Source organism: Caretta caretta, chromosome 10 (genome assembly GCF_965140235.1).
Source record: "Caretta caretta isolate rCarCar2 chromosome 10, rCarCar1.hap1, whole genome shotgun sequence".
NCBI lineage: Eukaryota > Metazoa > Chordata > Testudines > Cheloniidae > Caretta > Caretta caretta.
In genome coordinates this window covers 35,188,117-35,209,895 of record NC_134215.1, presented here as the reverse complement: position 1 = coordinate 35,209,895, position 21,779 = coordinate 35,188,117, and the positions used below count along the sequence as shown (strand labels likewise).

Sequence of the window (21,779 nt, the reverse complement as noted above, 5' to 3'; positions counted from 1 at the left end):
ACCGGAGACAGGAGTTGTGGGGGTCGCTGTTGGGCATAGACTTGCGGCATGTGGCGCAAGCTTTGAAACCCTGGGCTTGCGGCATGCCCTGCAGCCCAAGGTTGGTGCTGGAACTAGCTTCCAGACACCTGAAACAATGGATTTCTAGCTAACTGATAACTATCTACGAAAAGCTAAGGGATAACCCGCAAGCGAGAGAGAGAAATATTCCAGCACCGCCACGGACAGTAAGAAGGAACTGAAGGGGGGTCGGGCCGGCAGGGTAATATATACACTGTCATGAGGGCGCCACTCTAAGGGGCTCCCCTGCCATCCCGAAGGGAGCTGCTAAGGAACAAAGTTTCCATCATCCATGCACGCGGCGCGTGCACACCTAATTGGAATGGACATGATCACTTGAAGAAAGGAAGGTTCTTCTTGTAGTTAGCACAGACCATAACATGTAGTGGAGAGTTTTAAATCTGCCTACTTTGAATACAGGTCTCCCTCGTCCCCATGCTAAGCAGTTTTAAGACACTAGCGGAGATATTTGCTCAGAGCTGCCAAGATAGCGAGAGCAAAGGGATCTATGAAACAGGGGCTGAACTCTCTGCTTTAAGCATAAGCAGACAAAGACAACAAACTGCTAACTTTATCTTACCTGATGCATTGTGTTATATTATAGGCTCACTTAAATATATTAAGTCAAGAATCCCACTAAAAGAAATAATTTGGACACCAAACATCTGTCAATTGTTTGATAGTGAATGATGTTCACTGCCTCATACTTCAGCAGCAACAAAATACAGTGGTGGTAACATTCTCACCACGAAGCATTTTAGACAATGGAAATTCAGTGTTTTCTGTACTTCCACCCAACTTTCCCTTGAATGAAAATACAATTGAGAAACAGTGCCCCACAGGGTCAGATGTTCGGAGTCCCATTGCCTGAACATTTTGACCACATAAAGGCTTTGAGTTAGGATCACCTTTGAAGAGCATGGCACTTAAAGCTGTAAGTGACTGGGCAACAAAACGGCAGATGAAATTCAATGTTGATAAATGCAAAGTAATGCACACCAGAAAACATAATCCCAACTATACACTGGGTCTAAATTAGCTGTTACCACTCATGAAAGATCTTGGAGTCATTGTGGATAATTTTCTGAAAACATCCACTCCATGTGCAGCAGCCGTCAAAGAAGTGAACAGAATGTTGGGAATCATTAGGAAAGAGATAGGTAATAGACCGAAAATATCACATTGCCTCTATATAAATCCATGGCACGCCCACATCTTGAATACGGTGTGCAGATCTGGTTACCCCGTCTCAAAAAAAGGTATATTGGAGTTGGAAAAGGTACAGAAAAGGGCAACAAAAATGATTAGGGGTATGGAACAGGTTTCCTATGATGAGAGATTAATAAAACTGGGACTTTTCATCTTGCAAGAGAGACAAATGATGGGGGAAATATGATAGCGGTCTATAAAATCATGACTGGTGTGGAGAAATTAAATAAGGAAGCATTATTTACTCCTTCTCATAACACAAGATCAGCAAGGATGCAAAACCATGCGCTGAAGCCTTTGTTTGCCAGAAGCTGGGAATGGGCGACAAGGGATGGATCACTTGACGATCACCTGTTCTGTTCCTTCCCTCTGAAGCACCCAGCATTAGCCACTATCGGAAGACAGGATACTGGGCTAGATGGACCATTGGTCTGACCCAATATGGCCGTTCTTATGTTCAGTCATGTGCTGCATCCAGTGTGAGTTGTTTTTAATCTATCTTTTAATGGTCTTCACTGCCGTAATATCCAAACACCTCAATCTTCAGAATATTTACCCTCAACACCCCATGAGGCAGGAAGTGCTATTATCCCCATTTTACTGATGCGGAAACTAAGGCACAGAGGGACAAAGTGACTTGCTCAGGGTCACATAGGGAGTCTGTGGTACATCAGGGACTTGGCCCCAAAGCTCTCCAAGTCCTAGTCAGTACCCTAACCAGCGGACCATCTTTCTTCCCTATAGTCATGTTATATAAAGCAAAAATACAGTTTATATACAAAATGCAGCTTGATTAAACAGCTTTATTATTTTTGTGCAAAAATTAATGTTTCTCCTCAAGTGCGATACTGCAAAATGATACCGGTGTGCAATATTTCTAAACTTCAGAATTCATATTGCATTCTTAGTAGTCAAACTGATGAATATTGAAGTCCCAACAAAAGCCAGGAATTATGTCTAACATGTCATTGTTAAATACCTAACCAACACAGCAAGATGTCATCCACGTATCAACACATACAATTCAGACAACCCAGTATTCTATAATGCAATGTTGCCAGGCTAGGGTACAGTTTTATTCTCCAAAGTATCAGTTCTTGCCTCTTTACTTTAGTGTCAGGTCTTGAACTGCACAAACATGTAGAACCTCTCACCCCCAACTACATTTTGTTACGATCGTCTCTGTAGATAAAATAATTAGGAAATGCAAGACAGACTCACGCTTACTGTGATGATAAGGCATAAAACAGCAGGCAAGCGTGAGCTCCACACAGACAAAGCTATTTTTATGCAGTATCTCTGAAGCTCTTTTGTGTTAACAGCTGCTGGCATTGCTTACCTGTTGAGTACTGCTTCTTTGTCCGCTAGACGACTTTTAATTTTACTAGTAAGATAGTCCAAAAAGAGCGTCCAAATGTCTAAGCAAGAAAAGTAACCTTCATGGGTAGGCTGAAATACACAAAACCCCATGTTAAACATCGTGAACTGCAGTAAAATATAGGCCATGTGTAGCCAGAATTTGAGTTAGTGTGTACTTTCAAGAATAGAAGGACACTTCCATTAAGTGATGCAGATTTGCTTTAGTGAGGAATTTTCCGTGTCACTTGGAAAAACCCTGCTTGTCTGAACTGTAAAAAGGGGAGTGAGGTCTGAGCTTAGGACTGGGAGCCAAGACCTCCCAGGCTCTCGTCCCACTTCTGACCAACTCCCCCTGTAGCTTTGAACTATGCAAGTATCTTTCCTGTCACAGTTCCTGCCCCAGTCAAAACATATGAATAATTATAAGTGCAAATAAGGTTGTAACTTTAATTGAATGGTGTGAAAGCAGTTAATCTTGTAGCAGGTTTAAGGTGACGCTCACTCTAGGTCATGGTATGTCGGGGAAAAAAAAAAAAGAGATAAAAATCATCCCACATGAAGCCTCAGAGAAGCTGTAAAAGCAACAGTTTCAGAAGTGACAAAAAAGCCAGCCCCCAGCAAAGATGTATGGGGGTTATACAGAGACTTTTCAAAAAAGTTTCCTCAAACCCAATTAAACCAGCAGCAAAGATAAAAGCCAGCCAAGTCATTCTTGTAAGATAACTAGATCTGACCGTTTTTCAACTATTTGGGGCCAGGAGCAAGATTTCCTGCATGTTATGCTATTAGAAAGTAAATGAAGGCTTCCAAGAAGTCCCAAAGTGTTAAGCCAGTAGAAATCTGCATGATAACATGTTCAATTGCTAAAAAGGCATGAAACTGAAGTTTTAGTGGGCTGCCTTTAAGCTATCAGACCTATTGGGAAATAAGCTATCCTTTACTCGTATCCTGCATGGTTAGGACATACAAAGAAGGATGGAATAAGATAAAAGCAGTGTCAGTGCTGTACCTGATGAAAGGTGTATTTGAACAAGAGAGCCAAAAATTCAACCACTGGGAACTGAGAGTATGATTCGATCCTCCTTAGGTGGACGCTCACAAAGAGACGCAGAAAATCTGTAAACTTCTCAATGTAGCTAAAGGAAAAAGGAGAGAAAACAACTGATGAAACATGAAGGAAGCCATGGGGGGAAAATAATTTCATTGAAATAGTGAAAAATTCACTCAAAACCTTTTCATTAAAAAAAACCAACTACATTTAATAGCCAGTAGTACAATTAAAATATAAAGCCCTGCAACAATTACCTACAGGATGGGCAACCCTTCATTCCATTAACACCTGAAACACAGCAGAAAAGACAGTCTAGTCAAAAGCAACTTTAGTGTTCAGATAAAACAATATGAATTAAATAAGGCCTTCAGATAAGCAATCCCCTTAGTGCTACATATATCTAGCAGCAAGACCCATCGTAGCTGAATGGATATGGATGGGATTAGTCAACAGAATGTAACACTCAGGAGATACTGTTGAATGGGATACACGCAGACATTGGGAATTGATTTTCTGGTATTAAAAACACACCAACGCAACACCCATGTCACAGAGATCAATAGAAAGTACACCAGGGACTGGGCGAATATAACCTAGTAATTCCTGCATCCAGTCCAAGAGCTTGTGATTGAACTAGAGCATCTCTTTTAGGAAGATTTAAACACTCCTTGTCAGTATTTTCCCCAGATCTAGGATTAGTCAGTTCCACGATTAACACTGTCTTTCTGATGCTACAGTATATGAAGTGAAGGGCCCACAATGGAACCCTTAGGAAACCCTTAGGAAACCCAATGGAAACTTTAGACACTTCCATGGCAGTGTAAGTAGTTAAAGCTTCAAGAAAGCATTGCTAAAAAAACAATTATAAAGGCCACTGCAGTGTGGGCTGTTACTGTGGAGTGAACATGCACTGTGCAATATGGAGCTTTACCAGAGTTTAGGATATCATTTTAATTACGTATTGACTGCAAGAAAACAACTATCTGTATGCCATCACTGCACAGGATGCTTTGTGGAACATTCTAATACCAAGAACCCCATTGAGGTAGTTACATAACTGCACTGCTTAAAAGTTGATCTCTCCCACCCATGTGACAGTTTAGAGTTCTTAAATATCAAAAAGTATTTCAAGAAATTTTTAAAAAAAGAAACATCACACAGCTGAAGACACCAAAATAATTTTAGTGGCAAAATTTTAAGACATTCAGGAACGACAGCCCCTTATTACAGCTGCGCTGATGGGAAACACTGTATCTGTTTGGCATACCTCACTGAGAAAAAATTGTTCCTTTTAGTTGAACAAAGCTAGTTCCAAACTAGAGAGTCATTACTGAACAGGAACAGCAAGTTGCATTATTCCCTGACCGGTCACTATGAAACTGTGCACCCACACAATTGCTGGAATGCATGAGGTAGTAAGACTATATTTATAGTTCATTTGGCACCAGTCTCCTTGGCAAGAGGGACTCCCACTAAGCATGTACTGGTCATTGGCCAAATACTTCAAAACCAAAGCGACCTAGTGGGAAACAGTTATCCTGAGCTCAGTGCTTTCTTTAAGCCAAGATCTACTGAAAGTTTTATATGGATGTAGGCCTCTAGGATCCACTAAGCCAGTCGTCAGCTTAGAATTACCATTTATACTTAGTTACTACACTTTGGATTTCATTAAAGGTACTGGAAACTTGAAATTAAATGCCACACAAATAGGATATTGCAAAATGTGGTTAAAGTTAACATTTTCTGTACTGGTTTACAAGTTCAAGAAGGCTCAAAACTGCGCTAACTCCATGATAAATAAAGTAACTAGTAACCAACCATCACCCCATGTCACTCCTGTTCCAGATAAGAGTGAACTTTTAAGGAAATCAAGGTTTTAAAGGTGGAAGATACGGTATTGCTATGTAGTTTCACACTATTTTGCAACAATGTCAGCTTTGTTTAGCAGCATGCCAAGTTAAAAATGGCAAGTGAGAAGACAACTTGACTTGAGTCAATTCCAAGTCTTCAAGTCTTGCAAATCAAGCTAACCTTAAAACAAAGAAAGGAAAACCATTTGACAGCCTGCAGCATCTTTAATCCACAGGAGGGAGAGATTGTAGGATAACCTGTCCAGAGAATGTTTTACTCATGAAAAAGCTAGAGAAGTCTATAAAGTTAAGCCAAAATATCTAGGTTACATCCCTGATTCAAATCATATTAAGCACTAACAAAAAGGGAGATTCACTTATGGACCTCAAGATCTTTGAACATGACCACCATCAAAAGCACTCATTTTGTGTTCAACATGTAAAAATTAAACGGGGCTCTAGAAGAACTTCCATATCCTGTGGAGAAAAATCCCTGTGCACTGAAGTCTGTTACACTGCTAGGGAAAGAACTCTTTCCCACTGCAGTATTACTAACTTGGCTTAACTTTCCTGAAAACATCTGTTCTCTATCCATATGCCCAAATGAACATGTAATTAGAGATTTCAATTCCCTACCCAACACCTGATTTTAGGAAGCCAAGTAATGTCGAAGCTAACGGGATAGTCAAGAAAATGGATAATTAGAATTCACTGTTACTCTAGATTTAAATTCCAAAAGAGTTAAAAATATATCTAAAGAAGCCAGCTGAAAAAGATCTAAGGCAATTTGAGAGAGAGAGAAAGAGAGAGAGAGAGAGAGAGATGCACTGCATCTGTATTATATATTGACCTGTTTTTGCTAAACCAAGACTTACACCTGTGTTGAAGTTACAAAGTGCCTCTGTTGTGCACACCCATTAACCTTTTGATTGAAACTTGGGTGTCATGTCTGGGAAGAAGATCAAAGGTTTAGTAGAAGTTTGGTAGTGCAGTGCCATGCTCATCTACTTCTATCACCATGCATCCACAGCAACAGGCTACAATTGTGAATCTGGATACATTTGCGTAATTACAACATCAGAAAAGGTATCCTGCCAACATTAGCATCAGGAGACAGCCCAGCTCCCATAATTAAAACCTACAGCAGTGCTGTAACAGAAGCTAACATCCATAGTTGTCTGCTATGCCACACAAATGACTATTTCAAACCATGGAAAGTTCAACCACACAACATGACTTTCCCTCTTGTCAAAACAAGTGGAAGTATCTCTTCATGAAAGATGTCAAATATTCATAACTGAATTAGGCAACAAGTTTCTTCATATCCCTCTGGAAGTGAAAAAAGGAATTAGAAGCCTCCCAGATGCTTCCGCTTATCCAGCCTTTACACGGATATAAGTTATAATTAACAAATGCATGAAGGCACCTTCAATTTTGGAACTACTTTCATAAGACTGGTTAATTAGCGTATTAACACCCCAAGCAACCTCAAGTTTCCAAAATCCTGTAAAGCTATTTTTTTTTTTTTTTAAAAACAGATATGCTTCTCAAGTCCCAATATAAGGTATGAAACTGGCCAGGTTTCATTCTCTTCAAAGCCATGGAGTGACCTGGAGCATGCCGCCCACTCCTTTTAAACATGACTTTAAAACAGACAGATGGCAGATATCAACTGAAAAGGGAATACTTCAATTCCTTTACCTCACTGTGCCTCTTCTGTTGCTCTGCTACAACTGAATGAAGGGCAGGTTCAGCTCTTGTGCCACCTCACACCTGCAGTCAAACAGTAACGAATCGGGGAGTGGGGAGGAAGAGGATAGGAAAGAATACAAACCTACACTACCAGTCACTTTGCAAAGTCAACCCTCCTGCCACCAACTTACCTGAACACACCTACCTTCCTGCTCTCCTTCAGCAGCACAGAGCTCTGTAAAAAAGGTGATTAAAACACACCATGCATGACAGCAAGTCAGTATAGACAGTCTTTTAGTAAGCAAAAGATCCTACCACAGTTACTTAGCTGGTTGATTTGTTTTACCTTTCATCCAGTTCCTCTAGCCGGCTCTTCACCGTGTGGGCATTGTTCTCCTTGGTAATCTTCTGCAGGAGGTAGAATGTCTGCTGGAACATCCGCAGCAAATACTCCTCAAACTCCATAGGCACGCAATTCTTTGACATAAGTTCATTGATGCAAGACATAGCCAGGATCCCAAGCCTACCACGCTCTTGACCCAAGACAGAGTTCTGGCTGCTGCCATTGACAGAAGACATCTTCCTGGCTCGGGTGTCGCAGCCAAAGCGGGCAAAGTGGAATATGGTGGTGAGGAGTGAAGGAGTGATGCTGGCAGACAGAGGGATCCAGCTGAAGAGGTGGGCCAGGCACTCCAATGCTAGTGAACAAATATATTCACTCTCTGTATCAAGAATAGGGATTGGCTGATTCAATAATTTGGCCGCACTGGGACTCTGCAACAGGCTACTTAACAGGTCACCACCTAGGAAATAAAGCATATGCACTCCTAAATACAGTATGCATACCAAACAGAGGGGAACTGGATGTGCAGAGTTAAATCCTGACCATAAATCAAAAGCAATTTTTTTTTTGCATTTAACTGCTGCTCTTTATGCATCTAACAAGTTAAATATCTAAAGACAAGCATTCAATGCAACATGCCATTAATAGCGATAGGATTCTACAAAGCATACCAGGCAATCCCGTCTCACCTCAGCTACCTCCTTTGTGTTCTAAAGTTTCAGACTGACCAAACCTTTCAGTCTGGCTAAGACACTCCGCAGCAGGCAGCACTGCAGTTGAGAGGAGGTATATAAAATAACTGAATGAAAGCTAGAATTCAGCTCTGTACTGCAGCATGTTACATTGCCAGCTTTACTGGTGTGGCACACACAAGCACTGCTTTAATTAAGGCTCTGGTAGCATTTTCATTATAAACCTATTTTAGGGTTTAGGAGCCAGCTATAAAATTTACTTGCATAATGAAATCATTGGCAAAGTTATGTTTTCCATGCATGTAAAATAAAGTTTGTGGATTCTGTCTAATACAATGCTTACTTACAAAAAATAATATTTACAAGGTATTCATTTCTAATGTGGACTAGATCATATTTAACAAGTATCTCAAAATATGTAGAACTTCATAAGCACTTGACATATCACAGTGCAAATTTTTATTCACATTTTACCTTTTTTAGCCTCTTATTAAAAATGAAGTAATCGGAGACATTGGTAGCATGAGAGACTACAATCCAGTTTCCATCTTGTTTCAGTAGATTACTTTTAAAGTGCTTAATGAAGTTTTGATGGGATTTACAACCTGTGATTGATCTTCTACCCTAACACAAGTGACACCATTTTTTAGCAAGGTGGCTGCTATCACCACTAGCTTCAGAACTGCCCTTTACACTTGCTTACACACATTTTCCAGTTTATTCTGACAAGTGCTTCTCAGCACTGTGAATGACGCATGCTGTTGGGCTGAGTAACTGGATGCTTCTGTCCTTTAGATCTTAACTTCCAGATTCTCACAGCCTCACACTATTTACATCTACGTTAACATTGCAAATGAAGCGTGACCTGGTTCAGCTCCCCTGCCTCCTTCTCCCCTCCCGCAAATGCACCAAAGAATCTAAATCAAACTAGGGTTTTACCTTCTTGTGCAACACCACCAGCAAGACATTGCGCAAATTAGATTCGGTCCTCTGGGACATAAGCAGACCCACTGTCATGAAATTATGCTCTCAGTCACAACTATGCAACCTCATAGCTTTTAAGGGAGTCTGTCAGCTACAACTGAGAACTAATAAACAAGTTATGATTCTATGGAACAATTATGTTGATGCACAAGGAGAAAGAGGTTCAAAGTCACTCTCCCCTAGCTATGTTAAATTCTGCATGGTTAGTAGAACTGAGGCAGTTCATTTTAGTTTTTTTTAGTTATTCACTTTGTTCATTACATATGGCTGAATATATCCAGGAAACAGATCTGACTATAGTAGTACCGTTTTCACGTAGTCACTTTCAAGTAAAGCAACACTTTAAGAGAGGCCGGCTGAGAACTTAAACCATTCAACAACATGCTGCTGATTCAAAGACCCCAGTATTTCCCACCAGAGGGCCTAAGGTTGCAGAAGTTTCCTAGCTTGAGTGTTAGGCCTTGTCCACACTGCCACTTATAACGCTGAAGCTTTCTTCCCTCCGGGGGGTGAAAAAACACATCCCTGAGCAATGCAAGTTTCAGTGGTGTAAAGTGGCAGTGTAGATGGTGCCGCGCTCCCAGCGCTGATAGCTATTCCCCTCGCAGAAGTGGTTTTATTACAGTGCTGGGAGAGCTCTCCCCCAGCACTGGAGCTGCGACTACACAGCCACGTTAAAGCGCTGCTGCGGCAGCGCTTTACCAGCAGCTGTGTAGACACACCCTAAGTATGGAAAATGTGAAGCTACTACAGTGCATAAATGCCACTTAAACAGATTTAAGGGCTCTTAACTCTCTCTCTCTGCTTTTCCTAGAAAAACGTGGAAACACTGCAGACTTAAGTTCTAAAAAAGAGTTCTGGCTGTAAATACAGCTGTTACATATTTATAGAGCTTAAATACAGGATCCCAGCCCTTATCATGCCTGTTTGAAAGTTTCATACCAAAGTATATAGTTAATTACACTCAAACTTATAAAAAAAGAGGAAAGTGCCAAGGGCCATCTATGCTAATAGAAAATCAAAGTTAAAGGCTCTGTATGTCTCATTAGTAAAACACAGATGCTTTATTATATGAACTGGAATCACATGTGACCTGACAAGCTTAAGTACTTGATCTCATAGTTTTAGAGATCCAAAGATTCAGGCCAAAAGGGACCAGTAAATTATCCAATCTTGACCTCCTATGAAGCACAGGCCACAGAACTTCACCCAGTTGTCCCTGTATTGAGCCCAATAACTTGCATCTGACTAAAGCATATCTTCCAGAAAGGCATCCAGCCTTATTTATAGACAAGAGACAGAATCCACCACTCCCCCTTGGTAGTTTGTTCTAATGGTTAATACCCTGTAGAGTTAAAACTTGTGCTGTATTTCTAATTCAAGATTAGATGTTTTTCCAAAAGGTCTGCTGTAGGAATTATTCTGGGACGTTCTCTGGCCTGCATTATACAGTAGGTCAGACTAGATAATGACAATGGTCCCTTCTGGCCTGGGAATCTGAGTCTAGTTTGACTTTATCTGGATTTAACTTCCAGCCACTGGTTCTGGTTACACTTTTCTGCGCTAACCCTTTAGTACCTGGTATTTTCTCCCAATGGAGGTACTTGTACACTAATCACATCACTTCTCAATCTTCTTTTGATTGATAAGAGAAACATTGGACTCCTTACGTCTCTCACTGAGGCATTTTCTCCAGCCATCAAATCATTTTTCTGGTTCTTTTCTGCATCCTCTCTAATTTTCAACCTTCTTTATAAAATATGGACACCAGAACTGGACACACTATTCCAGTATCAGTCTCACCAACATCACACACACAGGTAAAGAAACCTTCCTACTCCCCTGTTTAAACATCCAAGGATCATCTTAGCCCTTTCTTGCCACAGTACTGCACAGGAGCTCATGGTGAATTGCTCAATCCTACGACTCCCATGGAGGTCTTTTCAGAACCACGGCTATCCAGGATACAGTCCCCCATTCTATAGGCATGGTCTGCCTTCTTTGTTCTTATCTGCATGGCCTTGCTTTGGCTGTACTAAAACACATTTTGACTGGGCTTGATTTACCAAGCAATCCATGCTACTCTGTATGAATGCCCTGTCCACGTTATTTATCACTCCAATCTTTTGAGTCATTTGCTACTAGCAACGCCAAACTAGCATTAATCAAGTGTTTTTCCAAAGACAATCTTGGTAAATCAATACTGCACTACAAAAATATACTAGTTGAACAGCAGTGTAAGGAAGACATGCCCATATCAGTGTCAAGCTTACATACAGGGAACCAATCTAGACCAAACAATGCAGTTCATTCTTGCAATACGCTATTTTGTACTGTTTTATTTGGTTAATACTCAGATTCTTCAAATACTTCGCCTGCAACAAGGTTAAAGAATTTTTCCCTTGACAACTAGGTACCACTGTTCTTCTAGAGGAGTTTCAGATACATCCACTAATATCCTAACATGTGCAGTCCCCAAAGCTGCTGCACTGTAAGTTTTAGTTCTTTCAATTGGTTTGATAACCTTTGGAGTTACTCAGCCTAAGTAAACAGACTAGAGCAGTTTGAGCAAAGAGAAGTGATCTGTACCAGTTCATCAGGGTAGCTGTTCTTAATGGCAAGTGAGAAGAAAAGTGGAATCTGTTCCAACACACATCTTCAGTTTTACTACAGCGGAAGAATTGTATTAATTCACAGGATGCATTATGTGATCTAGAAGCTTTTACTGTAACTGCCTGTCAACACTAGTGTGAAGAAATAAGTCACTGTTTTGGTAGAAGAATTTCCTCTTTTCTCTATGAGACTTGACATTTTAGATTGAAAAATCCTTAACTAGCACAAGTTTGTGAAATTTTTCTGTGGAGGGTAGACACAACTTCGGACAGGTTTTTAATTTAACAGCTGTTTCAATTAAACTCTACTTTATACAACTAGATGGGAAATTGCATCACAATATTTGTTCTTGTTTCTCAGAACAAGGGAGGAAGAAAGGGCTACGACTCTTTAGTTGTTGCAGAAAGAAGCCTACTTGAACTCGGATCATTTGATACATGAGACAGCAAGGAAACTGATGGTCCTCAGAACAATGGGGTGGGATTTACTCCTGTTCAATCTCCTGGATCTACAAGTTCCCTTTCCTCCAAATTGCAAAAGCGTAACTATCTATAACATGCACATCATCTTAGTCATTTAAGCAATGTGCACGCTCCATTTTCAAAGCTAGTGAAGAGAGACAAGTATATGAATCAGCTGTAAAGCAGATGCATAGCTAAGCTCTAAAGGCAGTTACTTGTCCTAATGGTGCTGTGCAAGCGGCTGTGTATGTAGTCAGAGGGGGAAGTGGGTAGAGAGTATGTGTTTAAATTATCTTTTGAATATGTTATTGATAGCCAATATGTTGAAAGCCACAGCTGTATATTAGAAGTTAAAGGTCAGACTGGATCACAGTGGTCCCTTCTGGCCTTGGAATCTATGAATCAGCTAAGACTGCAGTCTTTCCTGGCTTCCCATGCACTTACAGCTGCAATTCATAGATGAAAGCCAACACTGATGTCAGACACAGTTTAGGAACTGGCTATTTTTCAACAGCCTTTCCTCCTTTGCACCACCGCAACAGGAAAGGCGCTGACAGCTTAGATGCCACATAAGCAGTCTTGAATGGAAGTAGCACATTTTCAGTGGAGAGTCCCCAGCCCTAAAGATTGCTTCCTCTACTGGACCCATACGTGCCGGAGACAGGGGAAGCCAGCAGAAGGGCCTTGCCCCCAAGCCCCCATACTTTTTAAGACGGCGCCACACACCCCACTTTTGAGAATCTGAATGTGGCAAGGACGCGACAGGTGGGAACAGCGCTGACTGGAGTTGGCTGGTGTAATGGTAGAGCCCCTTCCCTACTGGTACGGCAAAGGAGCGGCTGGGCTGAATTTGAGTGAGTGGCATTCCTATCTAGCACACAGGCTTGCAACACCAGTCAAATTTGGCCTGTCATGATTGGTTGGTCCCCCTATTTTTGCAGGCTTCCTTGTCCACCTAAATCTGGTGACTTTCAGAGCACAGCACAAGGCATATCTTTCCAGTCAAACATTTGTCTGACTATGGATCGCTATTTGGGAAGGAAATGTTACGACAGGGATAGATCTGTGCTATGTACTGTGGGTACCTTAGTGATTTTGGTTTATGTTGGTAACCAAAATCTATGTCCAATACATACAAATTAAGTATTAAATTTTAGTAATCCATACCACTTTCTCCTGAAGATGGGGATGGTGGTGGAGTGGCAGAAGTAACACTATGTTTGTCCCAGATGCTCTCTAAAATACCTGCCAAGAAAGAGGAAGAGACTGCTGTGAGCCCAGCTAGGTTCATAGACACTTCATACAGGGCTACTATCCTTATCCCAAACTTCCTTAATTTAGGATAGCCACCTCAAGGTACATGCAATTGACCTGGGAAACCTAAGTGCATCTGAGCTAGACACTTTCAGATGTATAGGTTAGATCTTTATTCCTTTTTACTGCAGTGACAGCACAAGAAATTAAGTATCCTCACAGGCGGCTGTGGAGATTAGAACTTGTACAGCACTTAATAATAAAACTTGTAGTGCTCTTAATTTATAAAGAGTTAAAGACAACACTAAGTTCTCATGCATGGGAGCATATCTGCTTGGTCCAAGTCCATCTTTATAAACAATGACGACCAAGCACAGCTATTACAGCTACTGTGCTGCATAATCTAGTTTGAGTCATCAGATTTCATCATAAGCTATTCAAAAAGCTATTTACACAGCAGAATTAAGAACTCAGCCACCAGGAAGCAGTCACTACATAACTAGTGTGGTTCTTGTTTCACTGAATGATCAGCTTCACAGCTGCAAGTCTGCCAGCATTTTACATATTCACACACTGTTGCAGAAAGGGGCAGGGGACAGATATTTGTTCTAACCCTACAAGTGCAGTTATACTTACCTGTGAGAAGCCCAAGTACCGTTTGTACCTGATCCAGGAGCAGTTTGCGTAACTCTTCTTTCCGTGCCACGCTAAGATCCTCCCTGGGGCACGCCAACTCTTCCGATGTAGTCTTCAGCATGATCAGCCCAAGAGGAGTGGTCACAGGGGACTGAATCAACTGGAAGAACAAACAAGATATGAACAATGTCACTAGCATTTTGTTCATTGATTAAGTGTTACAGAAACCCACAAGATCAGTCTTTATGGACACTCCCAAGTTTCTGGGGCCATGCTCATCACTAAATCATTTTTTGCAATATACTTTGGGGGAATATAACTATGGATTGTTGTTTTCCTGAAACACCAGTTTATGATCATCACGATGTACCAATCCTAGTAGCATGGGAATCCTTGGGATCTCAATAGAGCTTTCATGCGGTCACACATGTTCCCTGCTCCAACATGTTCACAAGTCAGAGTTGTTTCCTCTCCCTTTGTGGAAGTCGCTCGTCATTAGGACTGCATCACAGACCACTCTAAATGACAGGCTGCTCCTGAAGTAGTTCTCTCATACTAGGAACGTATGCCACCAGCCAAGCAGCTACACCAGTGGAAATTTAGATCATAAGTTAACTGCAGCCAAAATTACATCAAAAGAAACAGTAATTAAGGATTTTCTAGTCTCTCCTGGCATACTCATTTCAATACTATTGTAAATCACATTTACTTTAAGTGAGAAGTTTCCTTTCCCCAACGGGTGCAGAAGAGAACGAAGTGGGTCCAGAGAGAGTACATTACACTACTGTACATTTCATGTTTTCAAGGTATCTAAAGCCTGGTTTAGATACCTTGACATATTAAATTTAAATAAATTCAAGAACTGAGGAGGTGAGAGACTGGGGAATGTGTTGAACCTCAAACTGTTTTCAAAACTTAAAGGTACCTTTACTTCTAGCCTAGAATATCAGACACCAGATATTCACTTCTCTCTCGAAGTATAGCTAAAGAAAAGCACAATAATAGGGTAATCTTTGGGAGTCATAAGTCAATCTGCTTTATGTAGTTTTTGCTCCATTCATATTAGCTTGCCAGACCTGATCATAAACTAGTTTAGCCTGATATGTATTAAAACAATTTAACACTTTAAGCATGTGAAAAAGAGCCAGTGTAGATGGAACCTAACGGCAACTGTAGAAGAGTTTGATTTTTGGAAACTAAGCACCCTCGTGGTAGTGATTATGGCCTGTCAAACAGGGCAACAGTCAGGCTGGCACGTTTTTTATGTTCTAGTTTGTGTCGGTGGTAAAGATTAATTGCAGCCAACTTCCAAGTGGATCATGATGCATCACAAGATATCAAAGCAACTCCATTTTACTCACGTGAGTTAGACTGACATCTCACACTTGTATCATGACATCACTGATCGGATGAAACTACTATATGGTGGATACACACTGGTTAAAAAAAACTGTACTCAGAGTAGCTATCAATGGAACGCTGTCAAACTGGGAGGGCGTACCTAATGGGGCTCCACAGTTGTTTGTCCTCGGTCCAGTATTCGTCAATATTTTCATTAATGACTTTAATGACTTTAATAATGGAGTGGAGAGTACGCTTAAAGTTCACAGATGACAGCAAGCTGGGAAGGGTTGCAAGCATTTTGGAGGACAAGATTAGAATTCAAAACAGCCTTGACAAATTAGAGCATTGGTCTGACATGAACAGGATGAAATTCAATAAAGACAAGTGCAGTACTCTGCATTTAGGAAGGAAAAATAAAATGCACAACTACAAAATGGGGAACAGGCTAGGTAACAGTACAGCTGAAAAAGATCTGAGAGTTATAGTGGATCCCAAATTGAATGAGTCAACAATGTGATGCAGTTGCAAAAAAAAAAAAAAAAAAAGGCTAACATTCTAGGATGTGTTAACAGGAGTGTTGTATTTAAGACACGTGAGGCAGCTGTCTTGCTATACTCAGCGCTAGTGAGGCCCGAGTTCTGGACAAACCATTTTTAAAAAGACGTGGACAAACTGGGGAGAGTCCAGAGAGCAACAACAAAAGTGATAAAAGGTTTAGAAAACCTGACCTAGGAGAAAGGTTAAAAAACCAGGTATGTTTAGTATTGAGACAAGATGACTGAAAGGGGACCTGATAATGGTCTTCAAATATGTTACAGGCTGTTATAAAGAGGACTGTGATCAATTGTTCTCATGTCCACTGAAGATAGAACAAGTAGTAACAGACAATCTAGAGCAAGGGAGATTTTGCTTAGATATAAAAAAACAAAAACAATAAACCCCACCTTTCTAACTACACAGGTAGTTAAGCTCTGGAACAGGCCACCAATGGAGGTTGCAAAATCCCCACCACTAGAGATTTTTACCAACGGATTAGACAAAACCACCAGTCCTGCCCTCAGTGCAGGGGAATGGACTAGATGGCCTCTCAAGCCCTACATTTTTATAATTAGCTCATGTAAAGGTTAACTTATTATAGTGTATCAATTCTTTTTTCACAGTTGTGTGTTCTTAGTATAGTCTGAATAGACCCTCTTCATATAACCTACAAAAAGATCAAAAGTGACAAGCTTCTTCTATTGATGAAGCTATACCAATTAACAAGAATTCAGATTTAAGCACCAACAACTTCTGTGCATTTGTGTAGCTCTAGATAAAGAAGATTTTTGTGTAAGTTATATACTACTTCTTCATACGTCAGACATGATCTTACATTATTAGTTATCTGAAGCAAGTGTGTGGCACAGAGAAGCAGAAACTAGAGGAGAAAATTTAAATGGGACCTGGACTGCTTTAGTCAACTTCAAAGATGGTTTAAAATTTCTTCCTAGAATAGTTTCAGATGTCAGTGAAGTTTATTGAAAACCAGTGGCATGCAACTGCTGAGACCCAATATCCTAACAGTACGTGAATTAATACTTTCACAAATATATCAAGCTTTCTATGAAGAACTGTACTATCCTTAAGCAAAATCATCTGCAAGGGTCTTAGTACCATTTAATACAATGTATTGCTTTTCTCCACTACTTAAAAAACTTTCCCTGAAAAAGAAGTAGGTTAGAGACTTCTGCAGATTCCAAATATGATTTTAAGGCTTGAATGGCAGACAAAATTGGGTCAAATAATATATCAAAAGAGGAGGAAACAGTGGATAGAACAATTTATCAGTAGTTCAAAAAGCAACTAAAAGCTGTGGCCTAACACGATTGTGATAAGAACCCCTTTTAGGTACTTTATCACTTTTGGGTACTTCAAAGTCTAGCATAATTTTTTTCTACACATACACTTCTCTTTGAATATTTCTTTTAAGGATTTGTACTATAAACTAGAGAGAATGGGGGAGCACTCCCCATGTCCCAGCAAAAGAGAATACGTGAGAAACAAAATAAAATATGCAAAATAGGCTCTCTCGTCACTTAGATATCCCACAATATATTGCAAAAATCAGTACCTGTTCAGAGAGCATTGTAATTGAAACCTAGGTAAAGCCTGTTCATAAGTCACAAAAATCAAAGCTCTAATTGTGGACAGCTGTCTAACGCTGTTTATTCAAGACATGGCAAGTCAGTTTCTGGAAAGGATATAAGTTGTATTTTCACCACCAAAGAGGCTATTGTGCAAACAGATGACTTCCATCAGTAACTGAAACCGCGTATGAAGAGTTGGTATTTCTCAATGTGACAAGTAATGTAAAATACATTTGTGGTAACACGTGAGCTCTTGACTTTTAGGGGTGAGGTGCGAATTGATTTAAAGAACTGGAGTGGGACTTGTCTACATGAAGAGCAGTTTGACTAAAAATGTGATTTTAAATTAATTTAGTCACATCAGTGGACAGGACGACTGTGTGGACACTTCAGTTTAAATTAGGCTCATTTTGGTTTATCTTAAATCAATTAATAAATTTTAAAATAATCCAAATAAACTACTCTTCAATCAAAATAAGGGATTGTCTACACTTACAGTGCTGCTTCTTCTGTTGCCACAGGTACTTCACCTTCCCAAGAGGTGGAAGCTATGTCGACAGGAGAAGCCTTCCCATCAACATCACAGTGTCTACGCTAGGAACTTATGCCAGTACAACTATGTCACTCGGGGTGTGGATTTTCCACACCTTTGAGCAACGTAGTTATACAAACATAAGTTCCTAGTGTAGACTAAGGCTGTGTCTACACTGCTACTTTCAGCACTGAAACGTTAGTTGTTCAGGGGTGTGAGAAATCACCCCCGAGGGACAAAAGTTTTAGTACTGAAAAGCACCAGTACAGACAGCGCTTTATCGCCGGGAGCCATGCTCCCAGCAAGAAAGCTACCACCCCTCATTCGGGGTGGTTATTTATCATCACCGGGAGAGTTCTCCCCCAGCGATAAAGCATGACTACACTGCCCACGTCACAGCGCTGCTGCGGCTGCACTGTAACATGGGCAGCGTAGACATACCCTACGTTTAAGAGTGACCACACAGAGGCTTTGCACTGGCTTAATTAAGCCTGTGCAAGTTTGTGTGTACACAACACTTCAGAAATCTCATATATGATCTAGTGTAACTAATCCCATTACAGTATTGTTACTTATTGACAAAGTATTTTATCAAGCCTCAATTATAATCACTGAAAGAGTACGTTTATACTTAGGTTTGTATTTTTCCTAAATATGACAAGAGTTAATTTAAAAACAAAAATGACCCCCTAAGTTATTTAATACATTTAGACTTAACACATGCCAGGGAAACTGACTATAAAGTTGCTTGAAAATTGTTGAATTGTGACTAAAGAAGTGTTGGTATAATCTAAACTATGACATTATTACAATTATCCCGCCTTCCCACATGGGCTGACAAAGTCTTAAAACACCAGCCACGTTCAAAGCAGCAACTCTGTCTATTACAGCAGGTGCTTAGATTCTACAGTGATAAGTGTATCTACTAGCAACCTACTCTATTAGTTTTGGAGGGCCAACTATAATTCAGTGATAAAGAGGATGGAGATCCTTGTAGAAACTGAATGATTTAAGCTTTTCTTTAGCTATTAGGTGAATTAGGTGAACAATCTGTAACAGCTGAATTCAGACCTTTCATATTTGTGAAGCATCCAGATTTACGTATTTGTTTGCTACTTGCAAATACACAAAACTGCTCACAAATTTCACCCTGTGCATTGCTGGCTCCAACTATTCTGTATTTCAGCTGTGATCATCATTTAATTCACATAGTTCCTGTTCACCGACTGGATGAACAAGACTTTATGAAACGACTGCTTCCTCAAAATCAGCTTAGATTTAGTTTTTAACTAATATGAGCTACAGTCCTAAAATTTACTTTGTGAACCAGTTCGGTTTGTGAAAACCCCCACAAAATGCAAGCAAGTTTCAAACACGGTCAAATGAAAATATTTAGAAATCTCTAGAGCACTGATAAAAATTCTCACTATCCTCTCAGTTCTATTAGCCTTACCCAAAGTAAATCTTGAAAAAACTACATTTAAACAGTTAATTTACAATGGTTACTCAACATTTTCAGAATACCTACAAGATTAATCTAGATTAAAGTGCACCAAAGATGATTAAAGGTTCTGAAACAAACCCAGAAGATAATTCTTAAAGCTCCTTCACTAACTGAAGCTTATTGAGTACAGGCACCGCTATTAGCCAGGATGGGCAGGGATGCAAAACCATGCTTTGAAGTATCCCTAGCCTCTGTCTGCAAGAAGCTGGGAATGGGCAACAGGGGATGGATCACTTGATTACCTGTTCTGTTCATTCACTCTGAAACACATGACTTTGGCCACAGTCAGAAGACAGGACACCGGGCTAGATGGATCATTGGTCTGACCCAGTATGGCCGTTACTATGTTCTTATATAGGCCTGAATTTCACATTTACACTAAGGCTCCTTGACATCATTCTATCAATGGAAAGGGGCCTAAAAGTGGATATAAAAGGACCTTAGTGTTGCTCAGAATCAGCCACTCTACGCTACCAAATCCCTCTCCTTATTTTCCCAACACAATCAATATGGCAACAGGAGTTGTTGCCAAAAGTCAAGAGGGATGCACTGAATTACATTGTATTCTAGTTTTTTGTGGTTTTATGTGGAACATGAGGACCCAATGTGACACAGTGGCTGAGAGCACTAATGTGATCCTGGGATGCATAAACAATGGAATCTCGAGTAGGTGTAGAGAGTTTATTTTACCTCTATTTAGCACTTGTGTGACTGCTTCTGGAATTATGTCCAGTTCTGCTGTCCACAATTCAAGAAGGATGTTGATAAATTGGAGAGGGTTAAAAGAAGAGCCATGGGAATGATCAAAGGATTAGAAAACCTGCCTGATAGTGATAGACAGGTTTCAGAGGAACAGCCGTGTTAGTCTGTATTCGCAAAAAGAAAAGGAGTACTTGTGGCACCTTAGAGACTAACCAATTTATTTGAGCATGAGCTTTCGTGAGCCACAGCTCACTTCATCAGATGTTTACCGTGGAAACTGCAGCAGACTTTATATACACACAGAAATCATGAAACAATACCTCCTCCCACCCCACTGTCCTGCTGGTTACCAGCAGGACAGTGGGGTGGGAGGAGGTATTGTTTCATGATTTCTGTGTGTATATAAAGTCTGCTGCAGTTTCCACGGTAAACATCTGATGAAGTGAGCTGTGGCTCACGAAAGCTCATGCTCAAATAAATTGGTTAGTCTCTAAGGTGCCACAAGTACTCCTTTTCTGATAGTGATAGAGTAGACTCAGGAGCTCATTTAACAAAGAGAAGGTTAAGGGGTAACTTAATCACCGTCTATAACAGACGTGGCAAACTACGGTCCGCTGGCCACATCCAGCCCGCAGGACTGTCCTGCCTGGCCCGAGCTCCCAGCTGGGGAGGCTAGCCCCTGTCCCGTCCCCTGTTGTCCCCTGCAGCCTCAGCACGCCATGCCACCAGCACTCTGGCCCGGGCAGCGTGGGTGGCATGGCTGGCTCCGGCTGGGCAGCAGGGCTGCGAGCTCCTGCTGCTCTGAGCAGCATAGTAAGGGGGTGGGGGTGAATAAGGGGCAGGGGGTCCCGGGGGGCAGTCAGGGGACAGGGAGCGGTTGGATAGGGCATGGGAGTCCCGGGGGGAGGGAGGGGCTGGCAGGGGTGTGGATAGGGATTGGGGCAGTCAGGGGACAGAGAACAGGGGGGACTGGATAGGAGGTGGGGTCCCGGGGGGCAGTTAGGGGGAAAAGGGGAGGTTGGGGAGCAGGGGGAGATTGGATGAGGCTGAGGTTCTGGAGGGGCGGTGTCAAGGGACAGTGAGAAGTGGGGCTTGGATAGGGGGTGGGATCCCAGGGGGTGGTTGGGGCAGAGGTCCCAGGAGGGGGCGGTCAGGGGACAAGGAGCAGGGCAGTTTGGATGGGTCGGGGGTCCTGAGGGGGGCAGTCAGGAGGCGGGAAGTGGGAGGGGGCGGATGGGGGGCGGGGGCCAGGCTATTTGGGGAGGCACAGCCTTCCCTACCTGGCCCTCCATACATTTTGCAACCCTGATGTGGCCCTCGGGCCAAAAAGTCTGCCCACCCCTGGTCTATAAGTACCTACATGGGAA

General features: G+C 41.3%; 1 protein-coding gene across 3 annotated transcripts in view; it reads right to left on the bottom strand.

Moving 5' to 3' along the window:
- XPO6 (exportin 6) overlaps positions 1-21,779 on the bottom strand; it is a 114,681-nt gene that overhangs the window by 52,088 nt on the left and 40,814 nt on the right. For all 3 annotated transcript variants that reach the window (XM_048866290.2, XM_048866287.2, XM_048866286.2), the window contains exons 5-9: positions 14,205-14,364; positions 13,482-13,559; positions 7,568-8,024; positions 3,638-3,764; positions 2,609-2,718 (exon numbers count right to left, since the gene is read on the bottom strand). In XM_048866290.2, the coding sequence (XP_048722247.1) occupies positions 2,609-2,718; positions 3,638-3,764; positions 7,568-8,024; positions 13,482-13,559; positions 14,205-14,364 (932 nt within the window). The remainder of the gene's footprint in view (positions 1-2,608; positions 2,719-3,637; positions 3,765-7,567; positions 8,025-13,481; positions 13,560-14,204; positions 14,365-21,779) is intronic.